We start from the raw sequence: 19551 nt of genomic DNA, 5'->3' as shown, positions 1-19551 counted from the left end.
GAAATAGTCTGACTTTTTCCATCGAAAATTCCGATTGTGTGCGCAAGGTATTAGATGTACACAAGTCTTATCCACCCACAGCATACATATGTACAGTCCTCCCCTACACAACACACACACACACACACACTGTTCTACCCCCCCCCCCCCCATCTCTAAATAGGTATTACTGGTGGTACAACACTATAGCATTGGTTGGTCATAGTGGTGATCATAACCCCGCCCTCCCACCCTCAATATCTCCCCCACACGATCAGATTTTCTGCGGACAAAGCGTAGGACTTTTATCCAAAGGGCGTTGACCATGAACTTGCCTTGCATACAAATGGCACACACTTGCCGGCCAACAAACACGAAAACTACATGGTTTTTCCGCTCTTTAGCACCACCCTTTGGGCACCATCTGCTACTGTGTTTGGTGAGCATTACATCCAAGCATGCTTGTTTGTACTTTTACACACACACACACACACACACACACACACACTCGGAAAATACGTCAAGACAAATGTTTGCAGAAATGTTTAAAGCCTGCCATCCAACATTTGCGTAAAATCCGACAATTGTCCGATGGAGCATACAAAAACGGTCGGATTTTCCGCCAACAGCCTGCCATCACACAATTCCTGTCGGAAAATCCGATCGTGTGTACGAGGCTTTAGAAAGGAGAGCTCTGATGTAACCGGATCCATGCCCTTCCACACCTCAAAGTTCCTGGTCCTATAAAACCTGACCTTGTGGACAGCAGAATGGGGCAGTGGAAGGTGCATGAGCTGCAGTTAGGCAAGCCAGGCAGGTAGACTAGCAGGTGCTGCAAATGGAAAAAGCACTGCGATCCTAGCACAGAGAGAATGAGGTCCTAGCCAACTACCAGCCAGCATTCGCTACATCATCCAGCCAGCCAGGGGAGGGCTTTGGTTGACTGGCATTTGTCCTGCACTAAAAATTGGACTAGAGCCACTAGAAAGGCAGTTTGTGATTTGATTTGCCAACAAAACAAAAAAATAATTAAAGTCTAGTCAGAGTTGAGCTGGCATTTAACCTCTTACAGTATCCTCTAAAACTTCCAAACTCCAAGGATTTAAAATGATAAAAAAAGTTTCTGCGGAAGTTCTAATAAAACTGACAACGTCCACAAATCTCCCCATGACAGACGGCCCCCGATGTGGGGTAATCAGCCATGTACACTCCGTTATCACTGCCTGCAAAAGGCACAAGCTCTGGCTTTCACAGACAAATATGATTTGTAAACTTTATATAATAACAAACAACACACACACACACACACACACACACACACACACACACACACACACACAGCTTTACACTTGTCAGCAAGAACCTCAGATATTTCAAAGAAATGGTTCTTTGATATGACAGCTTGACACCGGCTTATCAGAAGTAATTGCCCTACAAAAGATAAACTTTAAATACAATACCAAAGTTACACTTCTATTCCTACCTGCCAAAGTACAAGCAAAAAACAATTGCAAGCATCCAAACAGCATAAACAAAATCAAACATAAAATAAACCCTGGCCACTCTGGGCGTCTACCTTCCACACAGGAACCTATCTATGGAGTCTGACTCAGCCTAGCGCTGGGCAGACAGTGCTGGTCGTACAGCACAAAACAATAGTCTTGATTTTTATCACACAGAAAAATCACTCCTCTCCTCAGAAGACTTTCAGTGCTGCTCTCCTACTCACAAAGCCTTAGGAATGATGCAATTCAGTGGTAATCCTTTGGACTACTTATAGAGGCCTTAATTGCCTCATCCTGAATAGCTGGAGTCTTTCAACGCCCTTAGACCTTGTCTGGCTATTTTTGCAGCCGAGGCCTAATAACGATTGGTGTATTGTCTAAACAAGGCAGAAACGTATGTCCCGTCTGTGACAACACCCACAGATTTACCCAACTTCCTGTCACAATATATATAAGATGTCATACTGACCTTCATGCAATGCACAAAGTAGCCCCTTTATGCTGACATTTACCTATAGGTAGTGAATTTTTTTATTTTTATTATTAATAATCTCCTAAACCTGTATTTAGGAGATATCTACATTACATGCATTCAGTGACATCACTGGCATGTGTGCTCTGAAGAAGGGCCACCGTTCCTTCGGAGCCCGATGCCGTGAACAGCGCCCAAACCTGGAAAAAACTGGGGGAAATGTCAGCCGTCTCAGCACTATGCAGGCTTTGCTGCAACAGCTTTGTTCTAAGGCAAGAATTTCATAATGAGCTAGTATGCGATGCATACTAGCTCATTATGCCTTTGTCTTACAGGGCTTCCCCCCCAGAGATTACAACCCCTAACTAGATTTGTCTATAGGTTCAAAAGAAGGTAGGACTTAACACTTTGGTCTTTTCCAATACTGTGCGGACAGCGGACATGAGAAATTAGCAGATTTCCTAAAGCAGGAAACTAAACTTGTTTTACATTTTAGAACTAAAAACTTCTGGCCAGAGTCCGTCCAAAATTGTACACACAGTTTACCAAGCTTTGGTGAAACATTAAAGTGGTTCTAAAGGCAAAAGGCTTTTTTATGGCATTCTATGCATTAAGATAAAAAGATTGTGTGCAGCAGCCAGCCACCCTTATACTTACCTGAGGTTCCAGCGATGTTGCAGAAGTGTCTTGGCTCCCTGGATTCCCCTCCTCATTGGCTGAAATAGCAGAAGAGGAGGGAGGATGTGGGCAGTGCAAAACCACTGCACAGAGCAGAAAAAAAAAAAAACACTAATATCACTTTAAAAGCATTCATCATCTCCAACATTAGGAATGATGGCTGTTCCTGCTATACCAGACGGGAGCGAAAAGTTGCTTTAGGGCTCATTTAGGCAGACAGACAATATAGAGAAGCCTTCTGCAAAAGTCAGCGATTCTTACCAGAAGCAGGAACAACCTGTACAATAACCGCTGCCACTGGATGGGAACTGTCAAACTTGTCGCAGCGAATCAGCCAGCCTGTATGTGCCTATAGCGGTGTCTGAATACCATCCTCAAAGTAGTATTAACCACTTAAGCCCTGGACCATTATGCAACTAAAGGACCAGGCTCCTTTTTGCCATTCGGCACTGCATCATCTTTTTTTTTTTTTGCGCTCTAAACAAAAATAAAGCGACAATTTTGAGGAAAATTTTTTTTTCCACTTTTTGCTACGATAAATATCCCCCCCCCCCCCCCCAAAAAAAAAATTCCCCTCGGTTTACATTTTTTTTTTTACCAAAAATATCGCAATAAGCGTTTGATTGGTTTGCGCCAAATTTATAGCGTCTACAAAATAGTAATGTAAAAAATGACACTGGCAGTGAAGGGGTTAACCAGGAGGGGGCGCTGTAGGGGTTAAGTGTGCCCTAAGGGAGTGTTTTTACTGTGGGGGTGCGTGGCTGGGCGTGCAACGTCACCGATTGTCGTTCCCTAGGACAGGAAACAGACGATCAGCGTCAGTCAGTCTCACTAGGAAGCACGGGGAGAGGTTTGTTTACACTTACCTCTGCCCTGTAACCCGATCGCGGGACACCAGCGGCGATCGGGTCTGCCTATCCGGCGGGGACGGTCACGAAGCTGAGGACCGGGTTGCGAGCGCGGCACATGACTGAGTACATGTACACCCTTGTGCCCAGCCGTGCCATTCTGCAGACGTATATCTGCATGTGGCGGTCCTCAATCGGTTAAGAAACAAAAAACGCCAGCAGGGGACTCCAAAAAAAAAAATAAAAAAAAAAGGAGTTAAGGGGCTGCTCTGTGCAATATTCTCGCACAGAGCAGGTAAAAAAAAAAAAAAAACGCACCCACAAACACATGCCTTAAATATTACTTTTTAAGATGCTAAAAGTGACATTACATTTTTTTTTTTTTTAAGAAGATGTTCTACTTGCCTGCTCTGTGTAGTGGTTGGCACAGAGCAGCCCCAATCTTCCTCTTCTTGGGTCACCGCTGGCACTCCTGGCCCCTCTCACCTGCCAAGTGCCCACAGAGCAAGCAGTTACTCTGCATGTCCAGTCACACGCAACTGCACAGAAAAGTTTTTTTTTACCTTCATGCATAGACTGCTTGACAGTAAAAAATATTGAGCCTTTAGAAGAAGCACATCAAATTTGGTTGTTATTAATGCCGAAACAACTAATCGATTATGAAAATGGTAATCGATTAATTTCATAATCGATTAATCGGGCAGTAACATAATGGGGTTAAAACAACAATTAGCCCTTTATAGTACAAAAAAAGCAAATCGCTACTGTAAATATTACTTCCACTGTCCCACAGTAAAAAAAAAAAAAAAAAAAATGAACCCCTTGCAGTAGCGATTATTTGCTCTTTTTGTACTTATTTTTGTTTTTTTAACCCCAATATGTTACTAAACATCTCAGGCCGGGGTCACACCTCTGTGTTTTTTGGTGCTTTTTGCAGAAACACACTACAGTTCATTTACATGTTTTCCTATGGGACACGTTCACATCCATGATTTATTTTTCAGCTGCTGCGTATTTGGAAAGGGCAAGGACTTTTTAATGCAAAACGGTGCCATTTAGTTTTTTTTGGTTCAATATAAGCTGCAGGAAAAAAAAAATAATTAATTTGTTTGTGGCAATTTGTGTTTTGTAACCTGCCCAACAAGAAATTGTCCCAAAAAAAAAACAACATTAAAAAAACTTAAGGCTATTATCCGATTAATCGAAACAAACGGCCAACTAATATATGAAAATAATCGTTAGTTGCAGCCCTAGTTGGTATACATCCTCAATACAAAAAAAATCAGGCTCATGTGTAAAAAGCCTAAGATCACCAGGAACCCAAATTGTGTATGCCCACACTGACAATTGACAGTTCTGAGGAGAGGCATGTAACACCCCCCCCCCCCCCCCAATGTACTTTATACAAGTCAATAAATATCGAAATACGGTCACCAAATTGTTTTTTTCCTCCATGCATCCAAGACAAAGGGAGCCCCTTTCTTTGGGTTGGGGGCTGGGTCAAACCCATTTCTTTTGAGTTTTATATATTGGGCCTTTTTCCAGTAGAACGACCAATTCCCCAACACAATCACTTCTACTGTGGGGTCACATTTATTTTTATTTATAACTATGGTTAACCACAAGGTGTCAAGAAGGGAAACCCCAACTAGGAAATGGTTATACAAGACGAAGCGTAACCAAAGAATTGACTGGAACATTCTTGGCAGTTAAGACTAGACTGTGTGTTCCTTGGCAATCCTTCGAGCTCTGCCGTAACGTAGGAGCCCCAGGAGCATACTGAAAAATCAATGTACAAACCCAGGACACAGCTGCTACCGCAAACACAGCCTCACTAATTACACAGATGTGCTCATTTATAAATACTGTCAAAATGGGACAAGGATTTTTTTTTATTTTTTAAAGAGATGGACAGACAACTTAAGCTGAACTACATGTACATTGCAGGAACACCTGACATTGCCCAGAGCAGGATTTCTCAAGGTGACAACAGTGGATGATGCCTATGTAATGAGAGTCCAAATGGCCACTTAAAGTCCTCAAAAGACAACACAGGAGCACAAGTGGGAGACAGAGCATCATCATCCAGTTCTTAAAGCGGAGGTTCACCCGTATATATTACTTTTTTCCCCTTAGATTAATGTTCGTTTTGTCTAGGGGAATCGGCTAGATGTTTTAAAATATGATCCGTACTTACCGTTTACGAGATGCATCCTCTCCGTCGCTTCCGGGTATGGGCTGCGGGAATGGGCGTTCCTTCTTGATTGACAGTCTTCCGAGAGGCTTCCGACGGTCGCATCCATCGCGTCACGATTTTCCGAAAGAAGCCGAAACGTCGGTGCGCAGTATAGAGCCGCACTGACGTTCGGCTTCTTTCGGCTACGAGTGACGCGATGGATGCGACCGTCGGAAGACTGTCAATCAAGAAGGAACGCCCGCTCCCGAAGACCCATACCCGGAAGCGACGGAGAAGATGCATCTCGAAAACGGGTAAGTACGGATCATATTTTAAAACAACTAGCCGATTCCCCTAGACAAAACGAGCATCCATCTAAGGGGAAAAGAGAAAAAAAAAAAAACTAATTGGGTGAACTCCCGCTTTAAAGTGGAGGTTCCACCTGAAAAAAAAAAAATATTCCACCAAAAATCAAAAAAATTAAAAATTTACTCACCCTAAATAGCTGTTGCTATGCGGAAGTGCCGAATCTGCCTCTTCATCCTCTGCGGTGGATTCTCTTCCTCCTCCTCCTCCTACACTGGGTGTCTTCTTGTGAATGTGGTGCGCTGCATTCTGGGAACTGTGTGTGTGTCCCAGAAAGCAGCCGGCCCATTCACAAAGCGCCTCGCTGCTCGCGCATGCGCAGTAGGAAACGGGCAGTGAAGCCGTACCGCTTCACTGCCTGTTTCCCTTACGGTGGATGGCGGCGCCTGGAGCTGCCAGGATGGAGGATCGGCCTCGGCAGGGGCAGACATCGCTGGCGGCTAGGACAGGCAAGTGCCCTTAGTAGCTGCTGACTTAATTTTTTATTTTTTTTTGTAATGGAACATCCGCTTTAAGTAGGGACCTTGAGCAACAATAGAAGAAATTAAGTGAAACTAAACCCTCCTCTCCTTTTCAGCCAAGAAAGCTGCCCTCTTGGTCTGGGTTTGATCTGCCATGGTGCTTCACATGTGATCAGTTATGACACCAGCCATCTGATGGTTTGACACCCAGTGCGACAGCAATCCCAGGAATGTAACAGTTAGGTTTAGTTCCACACTTCTGTAGCGTGTTAATGAGCACCATTAATATGTATAGCTTTAAGGAAGCTCATTCATTCAGGAGTTTTTTTTATTTATTTTTTTGCATTGGGGTACCAGCAAGAATCAATGGCAGCGCAGTGTGCAAACATGTTTTAGCAAATGTTATGGTTACGGCACCGCGTCGCTTTAACTGGCAATTGTGGTCATGTGCTGCTGTACCCAAATAAAATGTCCTCCTGCTTTATTATGGTGGCATTTGCGCCAAAAAAAATATATTTTCTTCATCAATTTAGGCCAACATGTAGTCTACATATTTTTGGTAAAAAAAATTATACACACACACACACACACACACACACTACAATAAGGCAATATCGATTGGTTTGCGCAAAAATTATCACATCTACAAACTACGGAATAGATTTATGTTATTTTTTTTTACTAGTAATGGTGGCAATCAGCGATTTTTAGTGGTACTGCGGCAGACAAATTGGATGCCAAGTGACACTTTTTGGGGACCAGTAACACCAATACAGTGATCAGTGTTTTAAAAAAGAAATACGAGAAGGACTGTTGCTGTATAAATGACACTGTCAGGGAATTGGTTAACACCAAGGGTGACTGTGGGGTAGAATTGCACCAATACCACTTTAAGACAGAGTACAAGTACCGATACTTTTGATGTCATGTGACAGTAACACCAATATGCAACACTGATGAGGCGTGGACAATGTCAGCTGTTGTAATTTTTTTTTAGTTTTTTTAAATAACCCTTTTGGGGGTGGGGGCAGATGAATGGACAGGAGACAGAGACTCCCCTCCATTCATAAACTAAAGCATTGTAAACTCAGTTTATAATGCTCAGTTATGAATGGACAAAGTCAGTGATCACCGACTGGGCATTCAGAAAAGAAAGGAGACGGTAAATGACAGCTCCTCCCTCTGCTCTCCATCCTGACAGATCTGGGACGGGGAGGGGAAGTGGAGGAGGAGCACAGGAGGACACGGAGGGGAGGGGGACAGAGGGACTAGAGGAGGACCTTAGGAGCATAGAAGGACACAGGGGACACCCAGGGATGAACGATGTGAGGGAGTTACAAGCACCGATCTCCCTGTATAGATTAAATAAAGCAGATAAAAGCCATGGAAGAGAGTGGAGAAGCACCGGTCAGCTGCTCTATTGAAATCTATACAGGGACATCAGTGCTTGTAACTCCCCCTACCACCGCACAGATCACCCGACTGCCCAGGTATCGGATTAGGCATTGGAGAATTTGCACAAGTACTCGTGCATATGCTCAGCATCGATACTAGTATCGGCATTGATGCAACCCTAGTGTAGGGGGGGGGGTTTATTAACTGGAGGAAGAGAGACATTCGTGTTGCCAATTAGCAGCAACACAAGATCTCGCTCTTAATCTGGACAGAATGATGGTCTGCCTTTTTTTACATAGGCAGACTTATTATGGCTCTCCAGCAAACAATCGGCGGGTTCCGGCGGCCATCAACCTGCTGTGTCCAATTACAGTGGGAGCAGGCCGCCAACAGCGTCCGCGCCCCAGACGAAGAAACAACGTACGTAGGGAAGTTTTCCCTAGTGGTCATTGCATTTTTATAACACTGATGACTGTATAAAATGTCAACGATCCCAAAAATGTGGCAAAAGTGTCCAATCTTTCAGCCAAAAAATAAAAAAAGTATAATATACATTAATAAAAATGCCACGAATCTTTCCCATAGTTTGTAGATGCTATAACTTTTGCGCAAACCAATCAATATACACACACATAAATAAATATATATATATATATATATATATATATATATATATATATATATATACATACACACATACATATACATACATACACACATATACACATATACACACACTTTTTTTTTATAGCGCAAAAAAAATAAAAAATAAAAAAACACACGCACAGAGATGATCAAATAGCACCAAAAGAAAAAAAAAAAAAGAAAAAAAAAAAAAAAGACGCAAATTTGGTTTGGGTACAGCATTGCATGTTCACGCAATAACCAGTTAAAGCGACGCGGTGCCAAGTTCTAAAAAGTGCTCTGGTCAGAAAGGGGGAAAAACCTTCTGGGGCTGAAGTAGTCCTTGCATATTCAGTCAAGGAAAGAACTCATCATCCTAAAGATGACAAGTAAAAGTCCAATAGGCTTCTCCTTGTTTTTTGCACACTCCTTGCTTTCTGCACACTACTCCATTCTGCACACGGCTCCTAAAGAAGAATACCTGCAAAATGACTAATGCTTGAACAAACGTTGTGCAACCAAAGACAGAGATCACACGCATACTTAGTAACAAACTAAATACCCTAGAGAACAGCAGAAAAGACCATGCTAGAAGCGCATTGCTATGCAGGTTTCATGACAGACTCACAACTAATCGGCTACTTTCTACAACATATCTATATCAATGTACTCTGCAGCTTTGGACTTTGTGATATCAGAGGACCTGTGACTGTCAAAGACTAGGAAAGAGGAGGCTGCAGGGACCAGTCTTAGACTTGGGGAGCCTGATCAATCTACTTGGGTACAACTAGCCTGCCTGCTATAGCCGCTAGCAATAATCACAGTCTTCTCCCAGCAGGGACAGCTTTCCCCGACCTCAAAGCAGACAAACGGCTTTGCAGGAAAGATTCCCCTGTCAGCACTTTGTTGATGTGGGAATTGTGTGAATTTATTTCCTGCAACCTGTAGTTACAAGTCTTCTCTACAGCCAACTAAACTTGCTTGCGAGTAAGGCCCCTTTCACACTGGAGGTGCGCTGATGGTATAGCGGTGGTATTCGGCCGCTAGCGGTGCGGTTTTAACCCTCGTTAGTGGCCGGAAAAGGGTCAATACGGCCAGCAATGCACCTCTGCAGAGGCGTATTACCGGTGTCCCATTGTTTTCAATGGGAAGGAGAGGTAAACACACCGCTCCAAAAGAGGCGGCTAGCAGGTCTTTTGGAGCAGTTCTGCTAGCGCACCACTTCAGTGTAGACTGTAGGGCAGGAGTTTTTTTTTTTTCAGGCGGTATTTAGGTGCTATTTTTAGCACTAAACTGCCTGAAAAACGCCTCGTGTGAAAGGGGGACAAAAAAAAAGGGGGGGCCGTTAGAGGAGGGAGTGGAGCTAAAGTTAGGGCCCTTTCACACGGGCGGATCAGAAATGAAATGCTGATAGCAGAGGAACAAAGCAGCAGACACTTGCAGAAATGACACTTAGGCCCCTTTCAGACTGGGGCGGGAGCCACAGTGGCAGTATAACACCGCTAAAAATAGCGGCGCTATACCGCCGAGATTGCCGCGGGAATCAGCCGCTAGCGGTGCAGTATTAACCCACGCTAGCGGCCGATAAAGGGTAAATACCGCCCGCAATGTGCCTCTATAGAGGCGCATTGCGGGCGGTATTGCCGCGGTTTCCCATGGTTTTCAATGGGAAGGAGCGGTATACATGCCGCTCCTCTCACCGCTCCAAAGATGCTGCTGACAGGAGATTTTTTTTTCTCCCACCAGCGCATCGCCTCAGTGTGAAAGCCCTCGGGCTTTCACATTGAGTCTGAAGTGAAGGAGTTTTTCAGGCGGGATAGCAGCGCTATTTTTAGCGATGTACCGCCTGAAAAACTCCTCAATGTGAAAGGGGCCTTAGTGCATTTAATTGAGACAAGTACACACTATAGAAGGATATGCCTTGTTCACATCTGAGGTTTACAACCACTTTAAGCCATCTGTTATTGATCCCAAAATAATTTATTTACCATTAGGAAGGGCGGAGTCACAAATAGGTTTTTAGTAATCACAAAAAAGGTCACTGGGTTTTAAAAGTGCTAGTAGCCGATTTGTCAAATTTTTAGTTGCTTATCTGGAGGAACATGTAGTGATAGTAAGAACATGCCGACATCAGCACACTAAAAGGAGCAGTCACTCTGCGGCCCCTGCAAATAACACACGTCCTATGGGCACTCAGTGATACGCTGCCAAAGAAAAAAAAACATTTTCCCATCAGGAAGCTGAAGTCACTGGAAAAGCAGCCATTTCTAAATCCCATTTTACAGTGTATTCCATCCAGTCAGCTATGATAAAGAACTATTAGTTTTTCTGCATTCTTTAAATAGGTTTTATTAATGCATAAAAAAAAAAAAAAATAATAAATAAATAAATAAATAAATAAATAAATAAATATATATATATATATATATATATATATATATATATATATATATATATATATATATATATATATATATATATATATATATATATATATATATATATATATATATATATATATATATATATATATATATATATATATATATATATATATATATATATATATATATATATATATATATATATATATATATAGTTGTCCCGATACCACTTTTTTAGGACCGAGTACAAGTACCGATACTTTTTTTCAAGTAGTCGCCGATACCGAATACCGATACTTTTTTTAAATGTGTCCCCCCCATATGCAGTCATGTCCCCCCCATATGCAGCCATGTCCCTCACATATGCAGCCATGTCCCTCTAGCCATGTCCCTCACATATGCAGCAATGTCCCTGTAGCCATGTCCCTCACATATGCAGCAATGTCCCTCTAGCCATGTCCCTCACATATGCAGCCATGTCCCTCTAGCCATGTCCCTCACATATGCAGCCATGTCCCTCACATATGCAGAAATGTCCCTCTAGCCATGTCCCTCGCATATGCAGCAATGTCCCTCTAGCCATGTCCCTCGATGCGGCGGGGGGGGGGGGGAAAGTATTCTATTTAGGTATCGGGGGTATTTGCGCGAGTACGAGTACTCCCGCAAATACTCGGTATCGGTCCCGATACCGATACTGGTATCAGTATCTGGACAACCCTAGTATATATATATATATATATATATATATATATATATATATATATATATATATATATATATATATATATATATATATATATATAAATAAACCTTCAGGCTGGGTTCACACCAGTGCAAACACAGACATTGCATGCGATCTGCAGTGCGAATCGCATGCAATGTCAATGCAGCCATACAAACTGTATGACTGAAATCACATTCACGTCAAAATGGTGCAGGACCCTTTTTTGGGAGCACATTGGAGTCGGACCACATGGGTGTTCACACCCATGTGATCCAAATCCTGTACCATTTCACACTGCAATCTGCAAATCGTTCTGGGGGTTTTATTAACTTTCTATTGATACCCAGAGAGATCCCCAGAGGGCAGTGAACTGCCTGCGAGTGACATGTCATGTGGAAACCTGCACTGAAATCGCACAGAGTCAGAGTGCAGCTTTCCGCCAGCCCCCCCCCCCCCCCCCACATCTACCTGAGCCCCATCTCAATTTAGTGATGTGCAGGAGAGAAGCTCTCAGAAAACAGAAGATCCCCCGGATCTCCCTCTCCTCATGGGAGTCATTGGCTCCTGCTAATCGTAGCCAGTAAGCACATGAGGAAAGAGCAGGGGGGCGGGCCTGAGCCATGCTTTGTGTGCGAATGAACAACGTCCATTCACAGAAGCACAGCTCGGGAGTGAGCCTGTTAGTGCCCTATAACAAAAGGCTTGCTTTTGGGAGCACTCGGCAGGGGAGGAGCCAAGAGCACTTCCAGCTGATTCCACCACAGCAAAGTCACCCGGAAGTTGCGATTCCAGAGATAACCAAGGCCAAGTTAAAGGAGAGCTCCATGAATTCTTTTGCAATAGACTGAAGGAGGTAAGCTGGCCAAGCATGGCTCAAGTGTCAACCAATCCCTGTGATCTGAATTCATGAGGCCCTTCTGACAAATAAAATAAATAAATATATATTTTTTTTTATTTATTTCTTAAGCAAAGTCAGCCAAACAATGACTGTGACCAATCGGTTGCAGCCACTATTCAGAGGTTTGAACAGCTGGCTGCCAGAATACAATAGCCGACAGCGTTGCATTCCTCCATCCACGATGTTTAGCATGGGTGGAGAAATCTATGAATTTCTTCTACATCCCAGTCTATACGTATAGAGTAAAACCTTGGTTTGCGAGCATAATCCGTTCTAGAAACATGCTTGTAATCCAAAGCACTTTTTTTTTACAGGGAGGGGGGAGAGGGAGAACCCTTTCACACTGAAGCGTATTTTACAGTGTTTTAGCCTTAAAAACAGCGTTATTAAAAATGCTCATAAAACACTCTCCATGCATCTCAATGGACCCTTTCACACCGAGTCCTGCAAGCAACATCTTTGGAGCTGCTTTTGGGCGCAAAATGCTCCAAAAACGCCCCTCTCCATTGAAATGAATTGAAAGCGCTGTAAAACCGCCTTACCCTTTCACACTGAGGCGTCGCACTGGCGGGGAGTTGAGAAAAGTCCTGCAAGCAGCATCTTTGGAGAAGCTTTTGGGTGCCAAAAAAAATAAATAAAATAAAAAAATAAAAAAAACGCTCCAAAAACACCCCTCTCCATTGAAATTAATTGAAAGCGCTGTAAAAACGCCTTACCCTTTCACACTGAGGCACTGCAAAAACTCCCTAAAACGTTAGGGTCTTAGCGGTGCTTTACCAGCACATTGGGATTGCAGATGAGGCTTCGCTCACTCTAAAAACGCCCCAGTGTGAAAGGGGCCTTTAATGAAGGTACAACATTTAGCAACTTATTGCTACACTTAGGCCCCTCTCACACTGGGGCATTGTTCGAGCGAAGCCTCATCTGCAATCCCAATGTGCTGGTAAAGCACCGCTAAGACCCTAATGTTTTAGGGCGTTTTTGCAGTGCCTCAGTGTGAAAGGGTAAGGCGTTTTTTACAGCGCTTTCAATTCATTTCAATGGAGGGGGGAGTTTTTTTTCAGCGCCCAAAAGCTGCTCCAAAGATGCTGCTTGCAGGACTCAGTGTGAAAGGGTCCATTGAGATGCATGAAGAGCGTTTTATGAGCGATATTTAACGCTAAAACAATGTAAAAACACTTCAGTGTGAAAAGGGTCTTAATGTAACCATATTGCTACACTTAGAGGCTCCTCTTTTTTTTTTTTATACTCTGTTGTGACATGACACTACTCTTATATCAAGACATCGCTTGTATATCAAGGCAAAATGTATTAAAACATTTTGCTGGTCTTGCAAAACACTCTTAAACCAAGGTTTTACTGTATATTAATCCTGTATAATAATAATTTCCCGGGACATCAGTCTGAAATCTCTAATGGTACCTCAGCTCGGTCCTCCCCTTCCCTATGATCTCAATGGAAGTCACTACAATGGTGGCCCCCAGAGACCTCTATTTCGAGGACTATTTCCACTGACCCAAAGCACTGATCACAGGTAGGACTGTGCCGAGTATCAGAAGAACCTTATCCAGCATCAATGACACTTGCAAATGCTGCCACAACTTACCAGCAGTGGGATCGCTATAGAGGGCAACAGCGGCTTTTCCTGGCTGGCAACATTTCCAGAGTGATGCCATGAAAACAGGCGGTAGTTTTTCTGCCCTCCATATCGATCTATTGCTGTAAACAACTTACCAGCAACAGCGGGTGAAATCTACTAACTGGAGCACCGCAGATTCTGCTGCAGCCTTGCATGGTAGCCAGTTTCCAACTTCAGTGCAGCTTGTTCAATCAAGCTTTGTAAATAACATCTGGAAGCTGATCAATCCCCCCCAGTGCGACACCTCACACTTATCTCCTACTGTGCTTCTCAATGATCATTCCATTAAAAGATCACAGCAAGGTGCCCATGTGAGAAGCTTCAGATGACAGCTGTCATCATAGTATGGGCAAAAGAACCTGGAAGATGTCATTGCTCTGAACAGGGGTCTCCAAACTGCAGTCCTGGGGCCAGATGCTGCCCTTTGCTTGACTTTATCTGGCCCTTGAGGCACCATTCATCCCACTGATACGAGACACTATTCTGACCACTGGCATCAAATATGGGACAAAAGTCCTGCCACCAACAATGGTTCCATTCCTCCCCCTAATACCAAAGATGAGGCACTGTTTATTCCCACTGATGCTAGAGAAATGTTCTACTCCCATTGGCCACAGTCCAGCCCCCTTTAAGACTGAAGGACAATTAACTGGCCCTTTGTTTAGAAAGTTTGGAGACCCCTGCTCGAGAAGTAGCAGGGATCAGGAACAGCTTCCGACAACGGCATTTCACACAGGCACAGTGCTGTGTTCTCACCTATCCTCATGGTGGTTGCCCAGCACAACTTCTACCATGAGCCCATTAGCTCAGTCCTCCTGCTTCCCAATAGCTCAATGGAAATAAGTGCCCACAATGATGGCCCTATAAACCTCCATTTCGAGGACAATTTCCATTAAAACACCAAGGACCAGAAGCACTGATCACAGCAATAGATCGCTAAAAAGGGCAGAGAAATCACTGCCCGTTTTCATGGTGTCACCCTGGAAATGAGGCCTGAAATGGTTGCCCACTAGAGGTCCCGTCACTGGTAAGTTGTCCCCAGCAACAGATCACCAAAGAGGACAGAAAAACCCCCACCTGTTTCCATGGCGTCACCCTGGAAACTCTGTTGCCAGCGTTTCCCTCTATAGCAGTCCTGTTGCTGGCGAGTTGTCCCCAGCAGTGGTACTGTATCTGGATATTCTTTACCAGGAAAGGACAGCACAGAGGGAAATATAAGGCCAGTCACACCACAGGCGACAACCCACCAGCGTCATGACCACTTTAGAGGGAAATTATGTCAACTGAGTTTCCAGAGTGATGCCATGGAATCAGGCGGCGATTTCTCTGACCTCTTAGCAGTCTATTGCTGGGGACCTTTCCACCTACCACACTAAAGTCATCTCCAATTGAGACGCTTTTTGTAACATTCAGACCACCCACCTCCTACCTACCCGCCGGTATGGAAGCTGTGTTCCCATGCTAGGTAGGTATTACTAATATGTGGCCCAATATTACCTCTCACTTTCAGTCCGTTTATTGTGTGCCTCTTCTCTCTAGGTTTTCTTTTCCTTGGACCCCAGCACATACATACGTGCCGTGTCCAATTCCAGGACACAATAATCTGTGCACCACTGGGGATATTATCCCCCCGTCAGCATGTCCCGTCAACCATCTCTACATCAGTAGTCCTTGGACATTTTGATGCACATGTGGGCCGGGGCGTATAGGTGCTCAGCTCTCAATTTAAAAATATATGGATACTGACATGTGTCATATTCAAAGAACACTATGTAAGTGAACATCATTTTTGGCCAGTTTGGTTTGGAAATGGTTATATTTATATGAATTGTTAACTTTCGTGTATTTTTGTAACCCTCTAGATTAATTGTTCAGATAAAACCCAGATGAAGGAAAAAGTTTTTTGAAACTCGTCAGTTCAGAACATTAATATATTTTTCAATTACCTTTTTTATTGTATTCTATTTTATACGTGTTCTATTTATTACTTGTTAATAAAACTAACTTTGTTATACTTTCATACATCCTCTCCATTCTGTTGGTAGTGCCTTTAAAGTCTCGCCCCCAGGGGGTTCACCCATTTCTTTTTTCTATATCCATTGGGATGTGGCACACCTGCATTAGTTTTCTCCATCAGATCCCTCCTCTCTACTGGGGGCAGTGCGACAGGTGACACCTCCCTCCTGCTGTGCTTTTCATGACATTACAGGAGATCAAAAAGAGAACCTGTCACCGCCAGGTGCCCAGGAGAGAAGCATCAGATGACAGCTGTCATTCTCCTAGATGTATAGGTAAGTGAGGCTGAACACACTTCAATGCGCTTTCCCAGCACCACCTCTACCGCACGCCCATCGGCTCAGGCCTACCGCCTTCTAATAGCTCAATGGAATTAAAGGGGCTGTAAAAGGTTTGTTTTTTATTTTCCAAATAGGTTTCTTTAAGCTAGTGCATTGTTGGTTCACTAAGCTTTTCCTTCGATTTCCCTTCTAAATATATATTTTTTAAATTCTTTGTCTGAATTTCTCACCGTTTCTACTTAGTAAACTTGCCACCATCATCCGAGTGGTGGTTAGTCAGCCAGAACAGCTTACTGAGGACAAACAGGGAGTGAGAAATTCAGATTTAAAAAAAATAAAATAAAAAATATTTAGAAGGGAAATCGAAGGAAAAGATAAGTGAACCAACTAGCTTAAAAGGAACCTATTTAGAAACTAAAAAAAAAAAAAAAAAAAAAAAACACCCTTTACAACCCCTTTAAATGACCACAATGATGTCCCCCATAAACCTCTATTTTCATTGAAACACCAAGGACCAGAAGCACTGATCACATAATACATATCGGAAGATCTTTTTCCAGGAAAGGACAGCACAGAGGGGAAAAGTGAAGCTTGAGTCACACTTCAAAATACCACCGCTGGGGGGCAACTCACCAGCAACAGGGCCACTATGGAGGGAAACACTGGCAATGGCATTTCCAGGGCGACACCATGAAAAACGGGCAGTGATTTGCTTGGGACAACTATAGAGGGCAACACCAGCCTTGGCTGGCAACAACGTTTCCAGGGTGATGCCATGGAAACGGGCAGCGATTTCTCTGCCCTCTTTAGCAATCTGTTGCTGGGGACCCCCTACTGGCCTGCTGTGCTTTTCATGACGTAAAAAAAAATAAAAAAAAATAAAAAAATTAAAAAAATAAATAAAAAAAAACACCCTGTCCCAGCCAAGTGCCCATGTGAGAAGCTTCAGATGACAGCGGTCATTCTCCTAGCAGTATAGGTAAGTGAGGCTGAACACACACACACACCTCACTTCGCTTTCCTAGCACCACCTCTACCGCACGCCCATTGGCTCAGTCCTACCGCCTTCTAATATCTCAGTGGAATTAAGTGACCACAATGATGGCCCTATAAACCTCTATTACCATTGACACACCAAGGACCAGAAGCACTGATCACAATAGATCGCAAAAGAGGGCAGAGAAATTGATGCCTGTTTGCTTGGCATCACCCAGGAAATGCTGTCTGGTCAGTCCAGTGTTGACCTCCCGTCACTGGTAAGTTGTCACCAGCAATAGAGCGCTAAAGGAGGACATAAAAACCACCACCTGAATCCAAGGCATCACCCTGGAAGCACTGTTGCCAGCATTTCCCGCTATAGCGGTCCTGTTGCCCCCAGCGGTGGTACTGTATCTAGAGATCCTTTTCCAGCAAAGGACATCATAGAGGGAAATGTGAGGCCCGAGTCACACCGCTGGGGACAACTCACCAGCAACAGAACCAGTATTGAGGGAAATACCGACGACGGCGTTTCCATTGTTTTTTTTTTATGAGCCATTTTACCAGAAACGTGTGTGATTGGAATATTGATCAGGCGTTTCCATTGTGATGCCATGGAATCAGGTGGTGGTTTTTAGGTCCTCTTTAGCGATCTATTGCTCGGGACAACTTACCAGTGGTGGGACGGCTATAGAGGGTAACACCAGCCTTGGTGAGGGCATTTTCAGGGTGACTCCATGGAAATAGGTGACATTTTATGGCCTCTATTGCTGGTGACAACTTACCGGTGACGGGACCTCTAGGGAGGTCAATAATGGCCTGACCACACAGCATTTCCAGGGTTATGCCATGGAAACGGGCAGTGATTTCTCTGCCCTCTTTAGGGATCTATTTCTGGAGACCCCCTCCCGGGGTTTTCATTACATACAGGAGATCAAAAGAGAACTTGTCCCAGCCTGGTGCCCAGGTGAGAAGCATCAGATGACAGCTGTCATTCTCCTAGCACTATGGATGAGTGAAGCTGAACACAGGTCAGTTCGTTGCTCCAGAAGTAGCATAGATCTGGCGCAGCTTCCAGCTGAGGCTTCTCACACAGGCACATTCAGTGACATTTGGGGGGGGGGGGGGTGATGCTCACCGTGCTTCCCCGGCACCACCTCCACGGTTGGCCCGTTGGCACAGTTCTCCACCAGGTTGTTGGTCTCCTCCCGGTCCAGGGCGGCCCCCTCTTCGGCCGATCTCTCCCCCCGGCCCCGGGTCTTCTTCCCCCCGTGCGCGTGCCCGTGTCCGCCGCCTCCTCCTCCGTGCGAGTGTCCGTGTCCGGCGCTGTCCCGGAACATGCACAGGCCGATGAGGTTAATGAGTAGCCCGCCGGCCCCGACCCCGATCACCACCAGCGGCTGCTCGATGGCCTGTGGCTCGGTGAAGCGCTCGATGGCCTCCAGCACGATGGTGAAGCAGAGGGCGGTGAGGAAGATGGCGTTGACCAGGGCGCCCATCACCCCGGCCCGGATCCAGCCGAAGGTGTTCTTGTCGGTGGAGCGGGTCTTCTGGGCGAAGCGCACGGCGATCAGGCCGACCACCAGGGCGATGACATCGGACAGCATGTGGAAGGAGTCGGAGAGCATGGCCAGGGAGCCGGTCAACCGGCTGACCACCACCTCCACCACGAAAAACACGAAGGTCAGGCTGAGCATACATAGCAGCCGCACTCGGTTGGAGCTCCACATCTTGGCGGAATGTCGGGGACAAAGGTCGCTGGAGAAAGAGGAGTGGCGGCCCGGCGCAGGCTGCGGAGACGATCACAGGCCGGAGACCGGCGGCGGCAGCGGCTTCTCGCTCACTGGGCATCTCTGACGTCCGGAGGAGGAAAATAATACAAACTTTTGCACCCGAAACCGTCTTTTCCACACGGAGCGAGCTGAGGAGCCCCGCCCAACCGCTAGCGCCTGCCTGCCATTGGCCGAGCCGGTGAGGGGACGTGATGGAGTGCGCGCACAGCCTGTAGCCATGGCAACGGCCGCCATTACCTGAGGAAAGCGCTCTGTTGCCGTAGGATCCTGACTGACTCTAGGCGCGACGCCATTGGCCGAGCCCGCGGTGGCTATGGCAACGGCGCCGTGACCA

The 19551-nt window shown here is 44.9% G+C and overlaps 1 protein-coding gene across 1 annotated transcript in view; it reads right to left on the bottom strand.

The window, feature by feature from the left end:
- Window positions 1–19336, bottom strand: part of SLC30A1 (solute carrier family 30 member 1) — a 28484-nt gene extending 9148 nt beyond the window's left edge. Inside the window, exon 1 of the mRNA XM_040351485.1 lies at window positions 18563–19336. Coding sequence (XP_040207419.1) covers window positions 18563–19154 — 592 coding nt within the window. The 5' untranslated portion in view covers window positions 19155–19336. The remainder of the gene's footprint in view (window positions 1–18562) is intronic.
- Window positions 19337–19551: the final 215 nt, after the last annotated feature.

The sequence above is a fragment of the Rana temporaria genome, chromosome 4 (genome assembly GCF_905171775.1).
Source record: "Rana temporaria chromosome 4, aRanTem1.1, whole genome shotgun sequence".
NCBI classification, from domain to species: domain Eukaryota; kingdom Metazoa; phylum Chordata; class Amphibia; order Anura; family Ranidae; genus Rana; species Rana temporaria.
Note: the sequence above shows the minus strand (reverse complement) of the source record. Positions and strands in the feature narration are given on the sequence as shown.